General features: G+C 49.8%; 6 protein-coding genes across 6 annotated transcripts; 1 reads left to right on the forward strand and 5 right to left on the reverse strand.

The window, feature by feature from the left end:
• Positions 1-351: 351 nt before the first annotated feature.
• On the reverse strand, positions 352-998 carry ARF6 (ADP-ribosylation factor, Arf Arf6; the record flags this gene model as incomplete). Its single annotated transcript, XM_044816614.1, has 3 exons — positions 352-491; positions 537-839; positions 905-998. The coding sequence occupies 3 exons, from the start codon at positions 996-998 to the stop codon at positions 352-354; spliced, it is 537 nt and encodes a 178-aa protein (XP_044665979.1).
• Positions 999-1,579: 581 nt separating this feature from the next.
• Positions 1,580-2,810, reverse strand: KY384_008126 (uncharacterized protein; the record flags this gene model as incomplete). The annotated part of the gene is made up of 3 exons (XM_044816615.1): positions 1,580-1,853; positions 1,903-2,404; positions 2,633-2,810. The coding sequence occupies 3 exons, from the start codon at positions 2,808-2,810 to the stop codon at positions 1,580-1,582; spliced, it is 954 nt and encodes a 317-aa protein (XP_044665980.1).
• Positions 2,811-2,978: 168 nt separating this feature from the next.
• On the forward strand, positions 2,979-4,593 carry PMI1 (Mannose-6-phosphate isomerase; the record flags this gene model as incomplete). The annotated part of the gene is made up of 4 exons (XM_044816616.1): positions 2,979-3,009; positions 3,128-3,457; positions 3,503-3,997; positions 4,112-4,593. 4 exons carry the CDS (start codon positions 2,979-2,981, stop codon positions 4,591-4,593), a joined length of 1,338 nt encoding a protein of 445 aa, XP_044665981.1.
• Positions 4,594-4,899: 306 nt separating this feature from the next.
• Positions 4,900-6,814, reverse strand: KY384_008128 (uncharacterized protein; the record flags this gene model as incomplete). The annotated part of the gene is made up of 3 exons (XM_044816617.1): positions 4,900-5,007; positions 5,148-5,509; positions 5,620-6,814. The coding sequence occupies 3 exons, from the start codon at positions 6,812-6,814 to the stop codon at positions 4,900-4,902; spliced, it is 1,665 nt and encodes a 554-aa protein (XP_044665982.1).
• A 506-nt stretch (positions 6,815-7,320) lies between these two features.
• KY384_008129 (uncharacterized protein) lies at positions 7,321-9,423 on the reverse strand (the record flags this gene model as incomplete). Its single annotated transcript, XM_044816618.1, has 3 exons — positions 7,321-9,124; positions 9,160-9,329; positions 9,379-9,423. The coding sequence occupies 3 exons, from the start codon at positions 9,421-9,423 to the stop codon at positions 7,321-7,323; spliced, it is 2,019 nt and encodes a 672-aa protein (XP_044665983.1).
• Positions 9,424-14,177: 4,754 nt separating this feature from the next.
• GCS1 (Zn finger-containing GTPase- Activating Protein for ARF) lies at positions 14,178-16,252 on the reverse strand (the record flags this gene model as incomplete). The annotated part of the gene is made up of 2 exons (XM_044816619.1): positions 14,178-15,774; positions 15,831-16,252. 2 exons carry the CDS (start codon positions 16,250-16,252, stop codon positions 14,178-14,180), a joined length of 2,019 nt encoding a protein of 672 aa, XP_044665984.1.
• Positions 16,253-17,828: the final 1,576 nt, after the last annotated feature.

Here is a 17,828-nt window from a genome sequence, read left to right on the forward strand (position 1 = left end):
GAGCGGTGTGTTCGATGGCGTTTGCAAGTGCATGAGATACCCCATGATGCGTAGTGTAATTTGGCCCGGTATGCAATTTCGACATAATTGAATTTGCTCAAACTATCAAAGTCCAGCCTTGTTGTCTATTACAAGTTTGTGTAGAAGAAGATCGGCATTCTTGGTTTGCAAGCAGCGCAAGGGTATCCTAAATGTCAAACGCAGGTTCTCCGCCGGTATCGTGGTAAATATCGTACATGCTCACCCAAATCAAGGGCATTATTTTTCAGTCGGATAGGTAAGATCATGAGGGTTTCTTCGGTTGTGTCTTGATGTTGCTCGAGAGCCACGCCTTTTATTGTCAGCCCATCCTCACAAGCAGGAAATCACGCGGCCTACCAGTCCCTCAAACAGACCCTCCCCACTTGTCGCGCAACTCGGCACAACATACCAGGTCTTGTCTTTCAACTGACTCAGCTTGAGCTCCTCTTGCACTTCCTGTGGTGACAGTGCTAGCACTTGTCAGCACTCTTCAATCCCGGTAGCGTTTTACTCACCTCCTTTCATGTCCTGCTTGTTGGCGAACACCAGGAGCAGGCTATCCTTCATCTCCCTATCCAGAATAATTCGATGCAGTTCCTGCTTCGCCTCCTGCATCCTCTGCTTATCAGTCGAGTCCACCACGAAAATCAACCCCTGAGTTCCAGAGAAGTAATGCCGCCAGAGAGGCCGGATCTTATCTTGTCCACCCACATCCCAGACGTTGAATTTCACATTCTTGTAGGTCAGGGTTTCGACGTTGAAGCCAACGGTAGGAATGGTGGTTACGTCGGAGTTCATTTTGAGCTTGTAGATGATTGCTGGGAATAGATTCAGCTGATGTTCAGGGATGACATTAGGAAGCGAAGGGGTCAAGGGGACGTACTTGTCTTCCCGGCAGCATCCAACCCCAGCATCAGCAGGCGCATTTCTCTTGAGCCGAAGAGCTTGTTCATCATCTTGGACATTGAGCCCCCCATCTTGAGTATGGTGCTCTACAGAGCTTGGATTGTGCGATTAAGAATTTGTTTCTGGTTGCCCGTTGCCCCTTTCCAGTCCCCGCTCACTACCACAATAGCTGCTCTTTCAGTGTGGACCTTCAGGGTGAGGTAGTGCAATCGCTTGGAGCGTTCAACAAGGGACTGAGGAGTCTGGGGCAATTGAGGCGACCTTGGTCTTAACTGAGGCTCAAAGCGGGTCAATTACTGGGGTGTGCAAAGCTGTCTCGTTTGATTCTAGTGGTGAAAAGGTGGCCACAAGGATGCAAATTGGACCGAATCCTGTTGCCTCGAAGTGCGTCAGTGCAATCTCGGAGCGCCGCGTCAAGCCTAATCGCCCTAATCTACGCCTAAAATGCGCGAGCCACGGTTAGGCACGTGCACCATGTGGGCGTCTTTTAGGGGCGGCTTATAGGGGACTCAGGGGCAACTCAAAAGTCATATTAATTTTATCTAATTATTAATCACACATATGGCTCCAATATGGCAAGTCAAAGGGTATCTCGAAAGCTAACAGTCTGAAATCCAATTCAAAGCATCCAAAGCATCCAAGGCAAGCGCTGTCACCTCCCCCAATCAAGCACAAACCGCCGCGCAACGTCCGTATCCTGGCCCTGATCTTCCTCGAATTTCAATCGATAATTGTCTTTTCGGAGACCTTGGACTTCCGCTCGGTAGAATGTCGTCGTCTCTGGATACCGTGCCAAAACCGTCTTACCGATTGGGAAATCAGGGAGAACAGTGTCTGCAGCAGGAATGGGAATCAATGTATTGGCTGAAGTCTTCCAAACCTGACCAGGCCCTTGATCTTCGGGTTCTGGATCTTGTACTTCGTATCTTCTCAATGGTTAGAGAGAATATCAATGGAGATTGGAGGGGGTGGTACTTCTTCTTATTGCCCTCACCAGTAATGTTAGTAATAATGCATTGTATCCATTGACTACCGTCCTCCTTTGGCTTTGCCTGCTTATAAGCTACATCTGCTCCTATGACAAGCTTGTTCACCTTCTCCAGCGGTAGAGGCTTATTACTCTCGGTACCCTCTTCAATCTTCACGATCGGTTCTGGTTGCCGCGGAACTGACACACTCCTCATGACACCACCAATTTTGAGCTTATTAACAGCAGGCGCGATGCCGGGCGACACAGAGGGTGAATCAGCTGCCCCATCAGTCTCGATCTTTTGTCGTTTCGGGTTGCGAGGCTTTATCGTTTGAGCTTGTCTGACCGGCTCAGTCTCGCTCGCCGCACGTAGAGCAGCTAGAATACCAATGTTCTTAATGATATCACTTGGCTCCTCATTCAAGATCTTCTGCTCCTCCTCGGCCAACCTCACTCCTTCTCGGTAGAGCTCTTGTAACTCATCAATGTCCTTGACCGTAGGTGTTGCTAGATGCGAAGGGTCAGCAGGCGCTTGATGCCGCCGCAAAATACTGAATACGGGTCCGATGTACCCGCACATTTTTGGCACGTGAAAGTGGCAACTCAGAGTTGTTGAGTTGAGGTAAGAAGCAAGAGAAGTGTGAAATCCTCAGAACGAAAGTGCCAACCTCCATAAAAACAGAATAGCAAGACCCAGCAATGAAGGCATGCAAAATAAAACACAACCCTACTTACAGTTTTGCAATTTTGACTCCAAGTCTATTTGTTGCTTCGCGATATCTGACGCTTTTGCTTGGATAGTTTGAAGCTTACGGAGCCCACTGACGATCGAGGTCCACATGATGCTCTCTTCATGGGCATCAGACCCATCATCCTTAGTCAGACCATTTCTAGGTCTATTTCTAGCCGCCATGGCTACAGATGTCATGTAAAATGAGATGGCAAGAGTTGATGAAGGCGAAGCGGCAATTGATCAATTTATTGAGGGACCACTAGCGCCGGATTTTGCGGTGATAAATTTATAGGCAATGACGAACAGCCTCAATACGAGGAAGTTGCAACTCGCGTTGACGACGGCAACATGCAAGTACCTCTGATCAGACTCCAGTGCGGTAAGGCAGTATCTTATGCCAGTCTGGTATCGGCTAATTGGCTGCAGGAGTCAACAGCTACGACTGGGGTAAAGACAAAACCTCACCTTTGCAAAATGATAGAGCTCAATTGAACCAGGCAAAGTCGGTACATCATCAGCGGCAGCCAAATATGCCTCAGCCACGCCCTCAAGTGAGCTCTCAATAGAAGCAGAGAAGCCATATGCGGAGCTATGGATGGGCACGCACCCCTCAAACCCATCCAAAGATGTAGAAACAAAACGAACGCTGCTCGATCTCGTACAAGATAACAAAGCCTTGCTCTCCGAGAACATTGGCAAGCGCTATGGGGAGAAGCTGCCTTTCTTGTTCAAAGTCCTTTCCATAAGGAAGGCGTTGAGCATTCAGGCACATCCGAATAAGAAGCTGGCTGAGCAACTACATGCGAAGGATCCAAAGAACTATCCAGGTATGTGGAGAGGCAAGAAGTGTAAATGGGACTAATAGAAAGAAGATGACAACCACAAGCCCGAGATGACCATAGCCATCACACCTTTTGACGGTCTCTGCGGCTTCCGCCCGCTCCAAGAAATCTCCCACTTCCTCTCCACCGTCCCTTCACTCCGTAGCCTGGTCGGCGAGACCGCTGCCCAGAACTTTCAAGATGCAGTCAAGGGCAAGGAGACGCCCGACTCGGAGGACCTCATTCAAGGCAACAAGAAGGCTCTCCAGGCCAGCTTCACCGCTCTGATGCAGAATGACAAGTCCGCTGTCGCATCAGCTACCAAAGACTTAGTAGCAGCTGCCCAAAAAGAAGGTTCTCAATTTGCAGGAGAAGGCGGGCCCTCGAATACGGGCAAAGAGCTTGCAGATCTAGTCGTCCGCCTGAATGGGCAATTTGAGGGCGATATCGGATTATTTGTGCTCTTCTTCCTCAACTACGTCAAGCTTGAGGTTGGGGAAGCCATGTTCTTGAAGGCTGATGACATCCACGCCTATCTCAGTGGTGGTACGCCTCCCTCCTCCTCTTCAACCTTCTGCACCTCTTTATTGTCCATTTTCTTCCTTGCCCATTCCTCACGCCTCCCATGCCCAGCTTACTAATTCTCTGCCACCCAACCAGACATAATCGAATGTATGGCCTCCTCCGACAACGTCGTCCGCGCTGGATTCACCCCCAAATACCAAGACATCCCGACACTTACTACAATGCTAACCTACTCGTACGCGCCCATCTCCTCGCAAAAAATGTCCCCCGTGGACTACCCCTACGTCACCCTCAACAGCACCGCCTACTCCTCCAACTCCGCCTCAACGCTCTACGACCCGCCCATCGAAGAATTTAGCGTCGTGAAAACGGATCTTCTAGCTAAGGGCGCAAAGGCGACGTTTGAGCCAATTCAAGGTCCGAGTGTGCTGATTTGTACCGCAGGGGAGGGGACGATTAGCGTAGGGCCGAAGAAGGAGGAGATGAAAGAGGGATTCGTGTTTTTTGTGGGGGCGACGGCGGAAGTTGTGCTGGAGAGTGCGGGGCAGGGTTTTACGACTTTTAAGGCGTTTTGCGAGCTGGAGGAGGGGAAGGAGTCGGTAAATGGGGCGAAATAGTTGGATAGAGCAAGATAGAGTGGCTGGAATAGATCTAGATAGAATAAAAGCTATTGATTCTACCTATTGTACATACTATTTCTGTTATCTCAGCTCTATTTCCTTGCGGTTCCTGTCTCTTGCACAATTATAATTAAGTAATCAAGACCTCTCCATAGGTGGATCTAAATAGAAAGGGTTTCTCTCTTCTTAGATATAATGTTAGAGGGCAGCAAGACACCGAGAAAGAATATATCTTTATTACTAGCTAAAGCTAGCCTTTTCGTTCAAACCGCTGCATAATAGCAGCATATCCTATCAAAACCACTAAGCTTTCGCTTTCGCCTCTACCTGCTCCTTCGTATACGTCGCCGTATACGTGGTGTCACCCACAACAACCTTGCCATGCTTATAAAGAGCCTCCCAAAACCGGACCTAGATATGCAACAACCACATTAGCCAATCTCTCTATTAAATCCTGCCGCATTCGCTGAATCAAAGTGATCCAAACGCCCCGAATAACCACTGAAACCCCTGCAAAAGCCTTAAAATCAAAGCACAAAAGATAAACATACCGTCTCCTCAATCTCCAACACACTCCTCTCAACCACGGTAACCCCATCTCGCTTCTCAAACCAGGCCGCCTTCATCACCCTCACCCCCCCTCTCTTCCTCTCGCGAACCCTATGGTACGCTCGTCGCGCCACCTCTTCCTCCCCTTCCACCTGCATCAGCCTCCACCGCGTCTCTCGTAGCAACTCCCGCCCCGCCGCCAAACAGACGCTAGTAGGTACGGGCTTGTCCCAAGCCATCGGCATGGCGGAGATGGTGCTCGCGCGGAGAGTGATGAGGTCAATAATGCCCTTTGAAGGGACTTCGATGGCGCCGGGGGGCAGGGTCGTCGGGTCGGGGTAGGTGGGCGGGGCGCTGGCGGGAGCTGGGGACGGGGATGCGGGCGGGGAGGGCGACGAGGAGGCGATAGAACTGTCGGACCAGTATCCGACGGGGGGAGGGGCGGGCTTGATGGTGGTGGGGGCGTGGTGGTACCTGTCGCTGCGAGGGGGGAGCTGGGGGCGGAGATGGCGGGTGAAAAGGGGGAGAAAGGGCTCGTTGGGCGCGTGGGCGCAGCGGAAGAGGATGGGATGCCAGTGCTCGTGATGGGGGCGGCGGCAAAGAAGGCAGGACTCCCTGGGGGGCTGGCGGCCGCGGGGCTGGAGGAGCCGTAGCTCGAAACTGGTTCGACCGGACTTGCCGGCGTGATAGGCTCTGTTGCGGCGGCGGTGGGGCTTGGGGATGGTGGAGCGGGGCTTTCGGCGTTACTGCTGGTCGGCGAATCTGGGTTGGGGACGTTAAACGTCACCCTTTTGCTGCCTTTCGCGCTGGACTTGACAGTAGCTTCGTGCTCGTTAGTTGAAATTACACCTGGTCCCCTGCCTATTGGTCCGCTCTGCTCGTCGATGCTGAGGCTCTCACGCCCTGTAGAGGCTGAGAATCTATCGCTCGGTATCCTGAAGGATATCTTCTTCTGGCTCTTAGCGCTGGAGTTGCGGACGAAACCTGGTAGTTCATTTGAGGCCTGATGCTCTGCCTCTGGGTCCCTTGACTCGTTCTCGTGTATCTCAGGTATTCCCATGCTCCTTGGCGTTGTGAAACCTGCTCCATAAGGGCTTGTGGCTGTCCAACCTTGCCTGCTAAAATGACGCATATCGACCGCTCTGCCCTGGCGATGCTTATTGAACTTCGGAAAAGGCTTCTCCAGGGTTCCAATAGCTTCATATCTAGCTTTCTCTTTTGCAGTGGTTCCAACGGAAGATAAATCAAACTCGCTAGAGGTTCCTATATTGGCCAATGTACTGGGCTGTAGTGCCGTTGGGATGGCAGATGACTCTGTCTGTTGAGTGGTGGGATGTTTCTCGAGAGCCAATGAGTGTCTCTGCTTTGGTATAAAGGAGCGATGACTCGATGTTAATACTGAGCTGCGCAATGTGTCTGTCATATCAACGTCGTGGATCATGAGATTCTGAGAATCTGTCTGGCTCGAGTCTTGTTGACTAGCGACAGTTGCGTTGATTCTTTTCTTGTGGGTCGACTGTGGTTCACTGCGAGGAGGACATGAGTTGTCAATTTCCTGATGTTCAAGTGGCATTTCGTCGTGTTCAGTGATTACTGATTCTGGAATAGGTGTCCAATTCTGGCCGAAAATACGCCTACTCGACGAGTTTGGATGGTCCAATGGATTCATGTTGATCACTCGATTTGTCGATAAGATAGGAAGTCAGGTAACGAGGACAAAACGTGATGGCTCAGCGGGATGGTTCAACGTGATGATTCAATGTGATACTTGATTGTGGGTTTGAAGGAGGTCAAACGAGAACAATGTGTTGCTCAGACAGACTAGGCTCATTTTAAAATGGTGTCAGGGGGGAATTTCCTGATTCAAGCAGCAATATTAAAGGCGAAAAATGCTTACCATTCACGTCCAGGATGATCGACCTTTACCGTAGTGAATCTCTTTCAAGCAGGCTAGTAGTTCGCCACGCCGCTTAGAAATGATGTATCTTCGTAAAGAATTGATTGTCTAAATTACAATAACCGGGAGCAAACACTTCGGTGCATGCCTAGCAATACAGATCTAGCCACTTGGGTAGTATCAAGAAAGATAGACATACCGTGCGTCATTGAACGTCGTTATGGAAGTCGTAAAAGCAACATCCTCCGCACCGGCCAACGATGAGCTCTCCAGTGTAATCATACCGCGAGAGCGAACGGTTCTCGTGCGTATTCCATCTTATCAGCCTCCAACGCATCCAATAATTCAGGTGCCAACGCAGGCACATCGTCTGGTGACACACCAGTCGTGTCGGCCACCAACTGCTTCATGGCCTGTCCAGTCGCACCCATACCTGCATATGCCTGAGCTTCAGCTACATCCCTTGTCAGTCTCCGCCGTCTACTTTGCTCGTGTGCCAACCCAATCGCTGCATGAGCCTGTTCTTCGAGAACTTGATCACTCGAGATTGTGCCGTTAGGTAAATTGTGCGCAGTCTTAGGCAACGCTTGCTCGAAAGCTCTGACTTTTTGGTGGAGCTCACGATGTTGTGTTTGCTCGGAATAAGACACACTCTGCGAATATACCACTTCATATTCCTCTTCTAAATTTGCGCGCTCGCTGTCATCGGTTTCTTCTAGGGTAGTGTAGTTGAGGGAAGCTTGATGAATTTGCTGCCGTTCCTCCTCATTCTTCTCAAGCGCTTGCTCTGTTTCCCGCAACGACTCTTCTTTGTCTTTGAAATCCTTCTCAATCGCTAGAGCCAATTGGAGAGCCTTCTCTTGAGCCAAATTGTCGAAAGATGCGCTGAATGATCGAGCGGCTTCGGCCTTGTAGGGCGCCGATCCTCTTTCAATCCCTGCAAACCCCATCACTTTGGGATCTAAATCCATTGGGGGCGGCGAGGAAGATGTAGCCGCTACGTGTAGAGATCGAAGGTCTGTGACTAACTGATCGGTCGTCTCTCCCTTGTAATTTGCGATATCGCTCGCGGCTCCATATTCTTTCAGCATCTTGATACACCTTTTGGAATCAAACCGTGCCGCAATATGCAACGCTGTATCACCATGTCTGTCTTGCGAGTTGAGAAAATCTTCGACCGTCTGCTTTGGACATGTCCTCTCCAGTGTCTTCAACAGCACGCTGAGATAGTGCACAGCACACTTCCTACGCGTGCGACTGTTAGTCGTCATTACAGTATGATGTAGAACGGACGCTTGAAAGTGGTCTTTCTCTGTGAGGCTGTGCTGGAGCATTGTTACAACATCCTCGGCGCTTTGATTAGTAAAATTGTTGGTGAACATCACAGCTTTGATCAGTGGAGTTTCTCCACGCTTATTACGGACGTGGATGTCGGCATTAAGATTCAGTAATGCTCGGAGTATGGGAATGTCCCCCATTGCTACAGCCCAATGAATGGCACAGTGTTTGTCATCATCAATTGGTCGATTGACTTCAAAAGTGCGAGGGATAGTAGGAGGAGCAGGCGCATTAGTGAAAGGTTCATCGGGCGATGACAGCATGAAGTAATCCAGGATTCTATCACCAATGAGGGTATGCTGTTGGTCTGAGTTATCGGGCACCCGTTTACGTTTCCGCGAGTTCGGATTGTAGTGACTACCATATGCGTCGTCACCGTCTAGGTACGATGTAGAAGCTATTGTCTCTGCATCTTGTGAGTCATCATCACGTGGTTGACTGCTGAAAGGTTCATAGTCATCGCTCATAATAGGAGGTTTCAACGCCCCTGGATCTGCAATCAGTACCCTTCGGCCACTTGAGGGAGCAACCATACCCGCAGCCTTTCTTCCTCCAGGTTGCTTCGGGACTCGAGGTCTATTGGGGTTCGTAGCGTGTTTAGGGGCAGGAGGTGGGCTGGATTCGCCGTAAACGTAGTCGAAAATTGGTTGTAGCTTCTCAAAGACGCCATTCTTTAATGCGAGCTCTCTGCCTGCAGGTAAGGGTATCCATGTCCCTAGCTCTTCATCAGGACTGCTCAACAATCTGGCGATGTATGCTGACCTTGGTACTTGCCATACCCTCCTTGTATCTTCTCGTGCGTCCCTTTCTGTACTTCTCTTTCTAGTATTCTTGTTCTTGCCGGTTTATCATAATCAGCGACTTTGAGGATGTGAGTCGCATTGATATAGTCATCGCAGCGTCTTCGCATGACATGGTTGCCGGCAACGTTGAATTCGTAGACAGGGACCTGGGCAAATGTCAGTATTCGGCAAGCCTTCATTCATTTCTTCAAGTACATTGCTGTAAGTAGCCGCATAGATCTCGCGGCCTCCCGGAGCCATGGTGGCAGTGTCTTCAAGCGCAGGCGGGAGGTTCTTTCATGCAGGAGCGGGTGTTCGGCAAGGTGCTTGGAAAAGCTGGTTAGAGACCAGTTGAAGGACGCGGTCGCGGGCAGGATGTTAGTCACTCGAAGATTTGGGAGGAGTAGGTTTTGGTGTGCGGAGGAAAACGCCTTTGGCTGTCTCCCAAAAGGTAATCCAAAGTCGGGAGACGCGAAAGATGTGCCGTGGAATTTCCCACGCGTAAAGAGGTCTTGGCAGAGATTATTACGGCAGCCCGCATATACAGATAGCACAAAACTCGCCCCTGAGCAGTAGTAGCTTTTGAATAGTTGAAGGAAGGCTGTAGCAAGAGAAGCAGTTGTACGGGAGAAACAATGACTAGTGTAGCATCAAGGAAACGATCAGATCCTGACTCGAGTCTCTGGTATTTTTCTTATCTGAAATTCAAAATTCCCGGTACGTATCCATTGCTGGATACTAGGTGCTCCACAGAGGGAATAGACATCGCTGTACTTCTCTCTCGTTGTACAAAGGGATTGTGGAGTTGTTCTTAATCAATCAAAGAGTGTCGACGTCCACAGCAGACCCAGACTTGCTTTCTAGCACACAACGATTTGAAAGGTGAGAGACTTCATAATGACATATGCCTTTGGCTAGAACAAGTTGTCCAAGGATCGACGGATTGTTTAGAGGGATCGTGAGGGAGAAGTCATCAATTAGACAAAGTAGGGAAGATATTACAGCAGATTTTGTGACGGATGCGTTCTGATCTCAAGGTCGTGCCTTCCATGACTTGCTAGCTAGTCCTGACCGACGTTATCCTCGATAGTATTTGGCCAAGCTTGTCACACCCGGTGAGTGAATACCGGATATTGTCGACAGCTTGTTGTAGGCATTTTTCTGATACTCCTTAGTTCATACTCAAAATTTGTCCTTATGGCTAGTTCTTACGCACCTTTATCTGAAATTCAGCCATCTACCCCGACCTCACTTCCTTGGAGTCTGTCTCAATCACGTCTTTGGTTGTATGACCAGTCAATTGGTGATACACGAACTCATTCCTGCAAATTCTTCTCGTATTTGTATCTCTTTCCTTTGCCTTGCGTTGCTCATTTCATGCCTGCTGTAGTAGCCCTTCTTTCATTGATGAAAATTGTATCGCATATCTTTCAGTAAAGTCGACTAGAAATGCTTTCTTGCCAATCTTGAAGCTTCTGCAACGTGGTTAGGCACCTGGAGAACTGTAAGTACACAAATGCGAGGTATGGCGCCTGTACTTTGCCCTCGTCCTCTGCCTACCAAAAGATGTAGCTGGTGGTGCATCAAGACGCGGTGTTCTCCCATTTGGCCTATCTTTTAAGGTCTCTTGTGAATTTCGGATTGCATTTGTCCCAAGACTAGACTTTCGATTGATTGTAGGAAAACTTTAGTCCGCTTCAGGATTGACGCTGTGAGCTAGTGCGCTTGTCTGCAATCTGAAGATCGGGTGGGCGATGGTATCATGTGCTCGTAGCGAAGAATGAGCGGTTACTCGTTCCTGCTGAGAAGTTATGTCTCATTTGTAGTGCGGTTGGATTGATAGAGGAACTGATTCTGCCCTTACCAGCCTTGCTGTCATCTGCCAGAAACTCCATTGACGAACAGCTGGGCTGCTCTCTGGTTTCTTGGTCGGCTTCTAGAGGAGTCTCTAATGATAATGCAGCAGTCGAAGTAGCATCGGATGATCCCAGTGATTCTCCCCCCGTCAAAGCCTTGCGTTTCGCGGAAGGTAAGAAGAAGAACACTATCCCATACCAGATACGCATCAGGAGTCGTTGCGGCATATTGAGGGCAGGTGGGTAGCCGGTCTTATGCGGCTTCCTACTGCAACGGTTGCCAACAGGAAAGCAAACGTCAGACAAGTCGTCTTAGCAAATAGATATAGATGAGAGAAATGCTTGATATCCAAGCCCGTCTGAAGAATGCCTGGTATCAGAAAGCGTTACAAAGTGAAAAGAAGGTAAGTAGAAATGTCGTGTCATCGCCACACTATATTTTCTTCACTAGCTCCATTTCTCCTAGATATCCGTCTGAATCACACAAAGACCACTCTGACGTTTATGCAACATACTTTCTGCCATGCAAATGTGACTTACGGATAATCAGTGCCAGGCCATTCTTGTCTATTGAAGCTGATCGAAGCTGAGAACGAAATTCCAAGCCTCAAGTTTCAACATTGTCCGACCCAAAAGCAACCCCCTCCGTGCTCAGACGTAGCTACGGACGACGACGCAGAGAATATAATGATAGATCGAGGATGCTGATGAAGTCTCCTGAATGTCCGATCGTTCCTAGCAGAGCCTGTGAGGAAATCTCGGAGACTTCGTATGACAACAGGGCATCTGCACCTCATGGAGCCTACGAAGAGCTGCTTACCGCCCTTTGAAGCACACCATAGGTCAGTCAAGAGATCTCTGTGACATCGGAGATCTGGTAGCTTGGGACACGTCTGGCATGTCAGATCACTAACTTAGCTAATCTTTGTCCTAGCAACTAAGAGTTTGTAAAGAAAGAGATGGGCCTCTACAATGGTATTTGGGGGAGTCAGGACAGTACTGATCCACACAGCCCACTTTCAGGAACCTCTGAATACGAAGCCTCCCTCACCTCCTCCTCACGATTGCAAAAATAGGATCTAGCAAGTGAGTACTACAAGAAGAGGAGAACGTATCAAACAGCGTACCTAAAGGAATATCAGTCACAGGTCCACTTCAAGCCTTTACTAGCTGTTCATATCCAGCTGCTCTGACGCACGACATCAGGGGCTCCCTGGCTGGCAATCATTGCGGCCAAGGAGGCTAGTTTGACTAGCCCCTGAACCTGGCCTCTGTCTTTTATCACCCTGACGACCAATTCAATAGAGTCTTGGACCCAGCTAGCTGAGTCTCTCCTTTTTGAGCTCCTCAGATATCTCGATCTCAAGTTCCTCCGACCTCAAGCGGTCTGGACAAAAAGCTAGCTGGCCAGATGATTTTTCATGCTCGTCAAGAGGACAAATCAGCTACGGGTCACGCTCTCTGCACTCCTGGTCCTCAGCCGACCTTCTAGAATTTCTGAGACTCAGCCAGTTCAATCAAGTCTATCATGGGCCTTCGGACTTGTCAGTCATCCTTGACTGATGTCTCAACGAGTTTGCACAGCTGAGAGCATTCTAGCCGATACAATGACCCAAACATTGCAGGATAGAGCCTATCGAGCACAAAGCACGTTACTACTCATGACAATTCCTTTGATGCTGTTCTAGACTGATGGAGTCTCTTCTGTGTGATCCCTTCCTCTCTAGGCCCTTCAGGTACCTCGTTACCAGATTGCTACTAGCTGAAATTGTTTGGAACAGCCTAGCTAGCTAGAAGGCGCTCACGTTTTTCGACAGGATGAGATACTCATAGCTCACCACGCGTCCGCGATTGGTCCTCTTGCTACCTTCCGAATCTTGCAAGATTGACATACATGGTGTTCAAGCTCTGGGCCTTTCAGCTACCTCAAACCGGCAGCCCTACAAAGCAAGCGATCTGAGGGAAATGTTCGCTAGCTAGCTGACTATCACTCTCATCGAACGGACGAATCATTCCCAAAGTACGATCTGCCTATTGATGGTCCTCTATTGACGTTGTTGATCTGTTTGAAACCCGGTCATTCAAGAGTCTTCGATTCTGGACACCTCCGACTCTACCTCCAGCCAAGGATGCTGGTGAAGCGGCCCGAGGAAGACTCAACCAAGCTAGATGCTTCTGACGCCAAAGTGTGGAGGTCTCGAGCAAGCTACAAGACTCCCATTTCTAGTCCTCTGTTGACTATTCAGGTTTCGTGTGACTCCAGTGACCAGTCCTCTTTCGGCTGAGCTCTACAGCTACCTCCACCCCGAAGCCACACCATTCACTTCCAAGAGAGCGATTTGAGAAGAATTTTAGATGGTTGAATGACCTTCACGCCCCTCGAACGGTAGATATCACCCATACCTCAACCAGATCCTTTCGTACACTCTGTTGAACTCAGCTAATCAAGTAACTCCCCCTGAGCTCTGAAGCCTTCTTAAGCTGACGACCCTACTAGCAACAGCAACTTACGATTCACCAAATCGCACCGAGTGACGCACATGTCACCTTCCACTGACTACCGACCTCCTCTCAACATCACCTCGTCCCTCCCATCCTCTCACAGAAAGGCGCATCCAAAACCTCAGGCGTCTGCCTGGCCGAGAGCCTCAATGTTCCTACACGCCTGAGAGACGTCAAGAAGAACGCGTCAACTACTCCCAGCTTCATGCCTTCAAATTAAGATTACGTACAGATCATGCTTTAGCCAAGGCAGGGCTCCTGTCGACTTCCTCCCGTTTTAAATGAAATTATGTGTTAGGGAATGAAGACCTGTGGATCACTTCGACGAGACGAGCATCGAGCTGGGTAAAGAGAACCTTACAAAAAATGAGGACAAGGGGGAGACGCTAGGAAAGTTCACAGGTAGAGAAATGAGGACAGGGGTGCTAGAAGACATGAGAAATCTAACAATGGAAGGCGCACACAACATTGGATCTCTCTGGGCAATACACATCTACCTTCAACAACCAAAGCCAAAATACAGATCGGCAATAGCTCAGCAAGCAGCCATACAGCCAGAGAATGCATTGCTCATCTCCTCTATCAGGTATTCACCCTCAAACCCAGTACATAGCAAACATGAAAATCATCCACCTCTCTCCCCTAGATCCACCACACTCACCCACACGAGCTCCCCCTCCTACCTCGATTCCACCACGCCCTCAACATCTCCTCCCCATGCCCCTCCCGTCCCTCACACCTCGCAATCTCCTCTACTTCCTTCACCAAATCATACACTACGCCCTGCCCCACCACACTATCCTGCTTATACTCCTCATGACCCCTCACAAAATGTCTGATCCATTTCGCACACGTCCACAGCTTCCCGCTCGCTCGCTTGCTGATAAGCTCCAAATACCTTCCTAGTTCGCAGCGCGTCTCCACATCGATGTTGAGGCTGTTGAGGTAGGATTCTACAAGTGGGACGAGGCCGGGAAAGCCGTCTTCGGCGAATTGGCCGTTTATGATCTCGTCAACGGTCATGGGTGCGTGTTCATCTTCTACGGGGCCGGTGGGCGTTGGAGGACGCGAAAGTATGTGAGCAGGTGTGTTGGTGCCGTTTGATGTGCCGTTGACTTTGACTGGGCGGATGGGAAAGGGGTCTTTCCTGAAATGGAATTTCTGGGTCGTGACTGCGTCTCGGATATGGGCTGTGGCCATGTTTTGGGTTGTGAGGGGGATCGGGATGTAGAAGTTGAGGTCGAAGCTTAGGATTGCGCGAGTGATCAGGACCATGAAGATGGAGAAGGCCGCGTTCTCGAAGTCTGTGATTTGAATCTCCATGGGCCGAAACTCAACTCGCCATCCGGTGTCCTTGTCGTGCGGTGGAGGCTTGAAGCGCATGTGCTGCCAATTTGTTGACTGAAGATTTTCGAAGTGATCAGTCTTGTTAAGATCGAGCGTCTTTAAATCTTCAGCGAATATCACGATGGGATCACGAATAAAGAGATGGGCAAAGTGCGTGGCAAGGAGGTCGTCCATTCCTCCGTCCATCAGCTTCTGCTTCAGCTCTTCATCCACCACTAAATCTGGGTCTAGATATTCTTTTCGTAATCGTGGGTCTTGAGAGATGTATGTTGAATTCGAAGCGTATCTCGATTTGGGCACACGCCATCTGTCGTTCTTCAATGGTATCTCTCCAAGCTCCTCTCTTGTACGATCGTCTACTGCTCTACTGATTTGATCCCATCGCACGTCGGTATCTACCAGAAAGCCCTTGTATATGGGCGTTGCCGCAGTCAGAGCGAGCATGATGGGACCCAGCGGACTGAGCTGATCATAAAGCTTCCTGCCTTCTGTGATGTTTTTCGCCTGAAAAGTGATTTGCAGGCAGCAGCTTCCCATGCCGAAAGCCATCGCGTCCATGTAGATATGATCGTCCTTTGCAGCTCCATTCCGTACATCGTCGTCCTCCGGCCACCTATGTAGATCATAGTCCACAGTTGGATCTTTGAAGGGAAGGGGAGTATTCTCGTCCCGGAAGACTGGTACGTTGATCTCGACTTTTCGTCCTCTTCTCGATCGAATATTCGCTGCTAGTGTGGGAAAGCGTATATGGGGGTTTGCGATCTCGTCTGGCAAAAATTGTGAGCGCAGCCTTTCGCCAGAAGGTGGAAAATCGGGGCTAAGAGACTCTTTCGTGCCGAGGAGTGGGAATGTTGTGAGGGTAATCGGACATTCGTTCGGTTCCATGTGATTTCTTGCGATCTTTCGTCTGTCTCGAAGTCAATCCTTTTCGCCCAGCCACTGTTCAGAGCTTTGTAAACTGACCGTAACTTCATATTATGCTCCACGTCCAGCAAATCTTTAAATCCAATGCCCCACGGCTTGCCTGGTGTAGCTTCGAGCATGAATCTTCCAAATTCAGGATGAAAGACTGGCAAGGTTTCCTCGTGCCGGATGACCCTCTGCAAATCAGGCACGCATCCACCCTTTGCACATAATTCTTCATCTGATCCCAGCGCTTTAAGTATATCGGCTTGTCTCAGTGAAAGCTTCACTTTTTTGCTTTCATCGTCCACCGCAACGACCAGGTACTCGATCTCGTCTCCCCAGCGCAAGGCATCTCGCTCTTTGCCCTTGGCACGATTCCATATCGCCAGTAGCTGCTCTATGCCCCATTGTCGCACATGATCTGCATTCTTCTTTGCTTCCGGCCATTTCAAGGGTGTACCCAATGCGAGGAGACCCATTAGTCTAGTCGCTTGTGGGGTGTCTTAATGTTGGGGCGAGAGCATTGATTGCGGGAATAGTAGACCAGACTGAAAAGCGTCTTCTCAAGTACAGCTCCTGTACTACTTCAAGATGTACAACCCCCTCATTGAATAGTCGCACCAACGACTTCCCAGGAGATACAGGTCGCACGAGGGGAATTGGGTGCAAGCAGTGAAGGTTTGATTGACTTCATGAGGTCTCAGACGGACCGCTCCTTTCCTCAAAGCTAGCCACTGTCTCTGAAGGGTGAATCGACGCTTGCTGATGCGCGTAAGCACTCAAATGGTCTGAAGAGGGTCATCGCTGGTTTATGGCTGGGAATGATGTAGATGATGTCGTTGGATGACCAATCTGTTCCTGGATTTCGGGGCTACGGGCGTGGATGGCGTGGGGATTCCCGAGCGGCAGTTGCGTGGTTTTCTCGGTAGCTCCTTCCTCTTGCCAGACCCCATCTCTTCATACAACATCAATGCGCTGCTCTGAGTAAATGGAGGAGCAGGAGAATGTCCAGCGTGATCTGATGGGCGGTGGTGTTGGGGGCTATTCCTTCGTCGGCCATCGCGATTGCCCTCCGTCTCTACCAATGGGAGATCCGTGATTGATTGCCCTGCGCAAGCTTTGATGTAGGCTTGCGTGGCTTGCAGTTGAATCATGCGGTGAAGGTATGAAGGGTTTCAGGCCGGTGATGGAGGATGGAAAGATCCGTTGCATGAAGAGGCTTGTGCAGGGAGAGACATTGGTGTTTTCTGCAAGCCATCTCAGCCCCTATTGACCCTGAAGACGTAGAAAAGCTCAATCCCATGGAATAAGTCGTATATTCTCTCGATTTGCTACCGGAAATATTGTTTTGCGTACGTTTTTAAGCCCAGAAATGCTCAAAATGGGTCACTTGGGCCGTTTTTCCTTTGCAAGCCCTGCTGTGTTAGCGGTGATTGCGGTCAAAACAGACGATTAAGACGTCCTTTGCGTTCCTCTTTCCTCAAGATTACCGGTCCGTGTACAAGAAGCCTTTTCCGCAATCGATATCTCTCACAGAATATCTCTAATTGCAAAGGCGCTACCAAAACTGCACAATCAGCTCTATACCGCAATCAAGAATCCCGTTAGTTGCTATTACCATTTTTCCCGTCAATATCTATTATCCAGGGTCATCAACGGCTTTAGAATACGCGTATACAAGGTCAGAACTATTTTGTCTCCTCCCTGACCGGCTATTCCCAAGCGAAGATCACTGTATTCTGACTCGCGAACCGCAGCAGAATGGGGAGCGCGTCATCCCTTTGCTACGGAAGGCCTAAAACCGGTAAACCACACGTCGTCAGTGATCCTGGTGGGATCGAAATGCTTTTGAACGAGCTTGAGAAGGTCGCGAGACGTCAGGCAGTCGAGGAAATCCGCCGTGACTTCGCCCAGATGGGTGGCTCCCACAGCCAGGCGGTTTCAAGTGGATCTGGGAGTGCTGCCGTCGCAGAAGTGGGAGGGGAGGACGATGGGAACGCGGCCAGCCAACACTGAGTTGGTAAGGGTAGATGCAGAGGTCAGGAGGGGGTGGAA

The sequence above is a fragment of the Bacidia gigantensis genome, assembly GCF_019456465.1.
Source record: "Bacidia gigantensis strain McMullin 20006 chromosome Unknown contig_295, whole genome shotgun sequence".
NCBI classification, from domain to species: domain Eukaryota; kingdom Fungi; phylum Ascomycota; class Lecanoromycetes; order Lecanorales; family Ramalinaceae; genus Bacidia; species Bacidia gigantensis.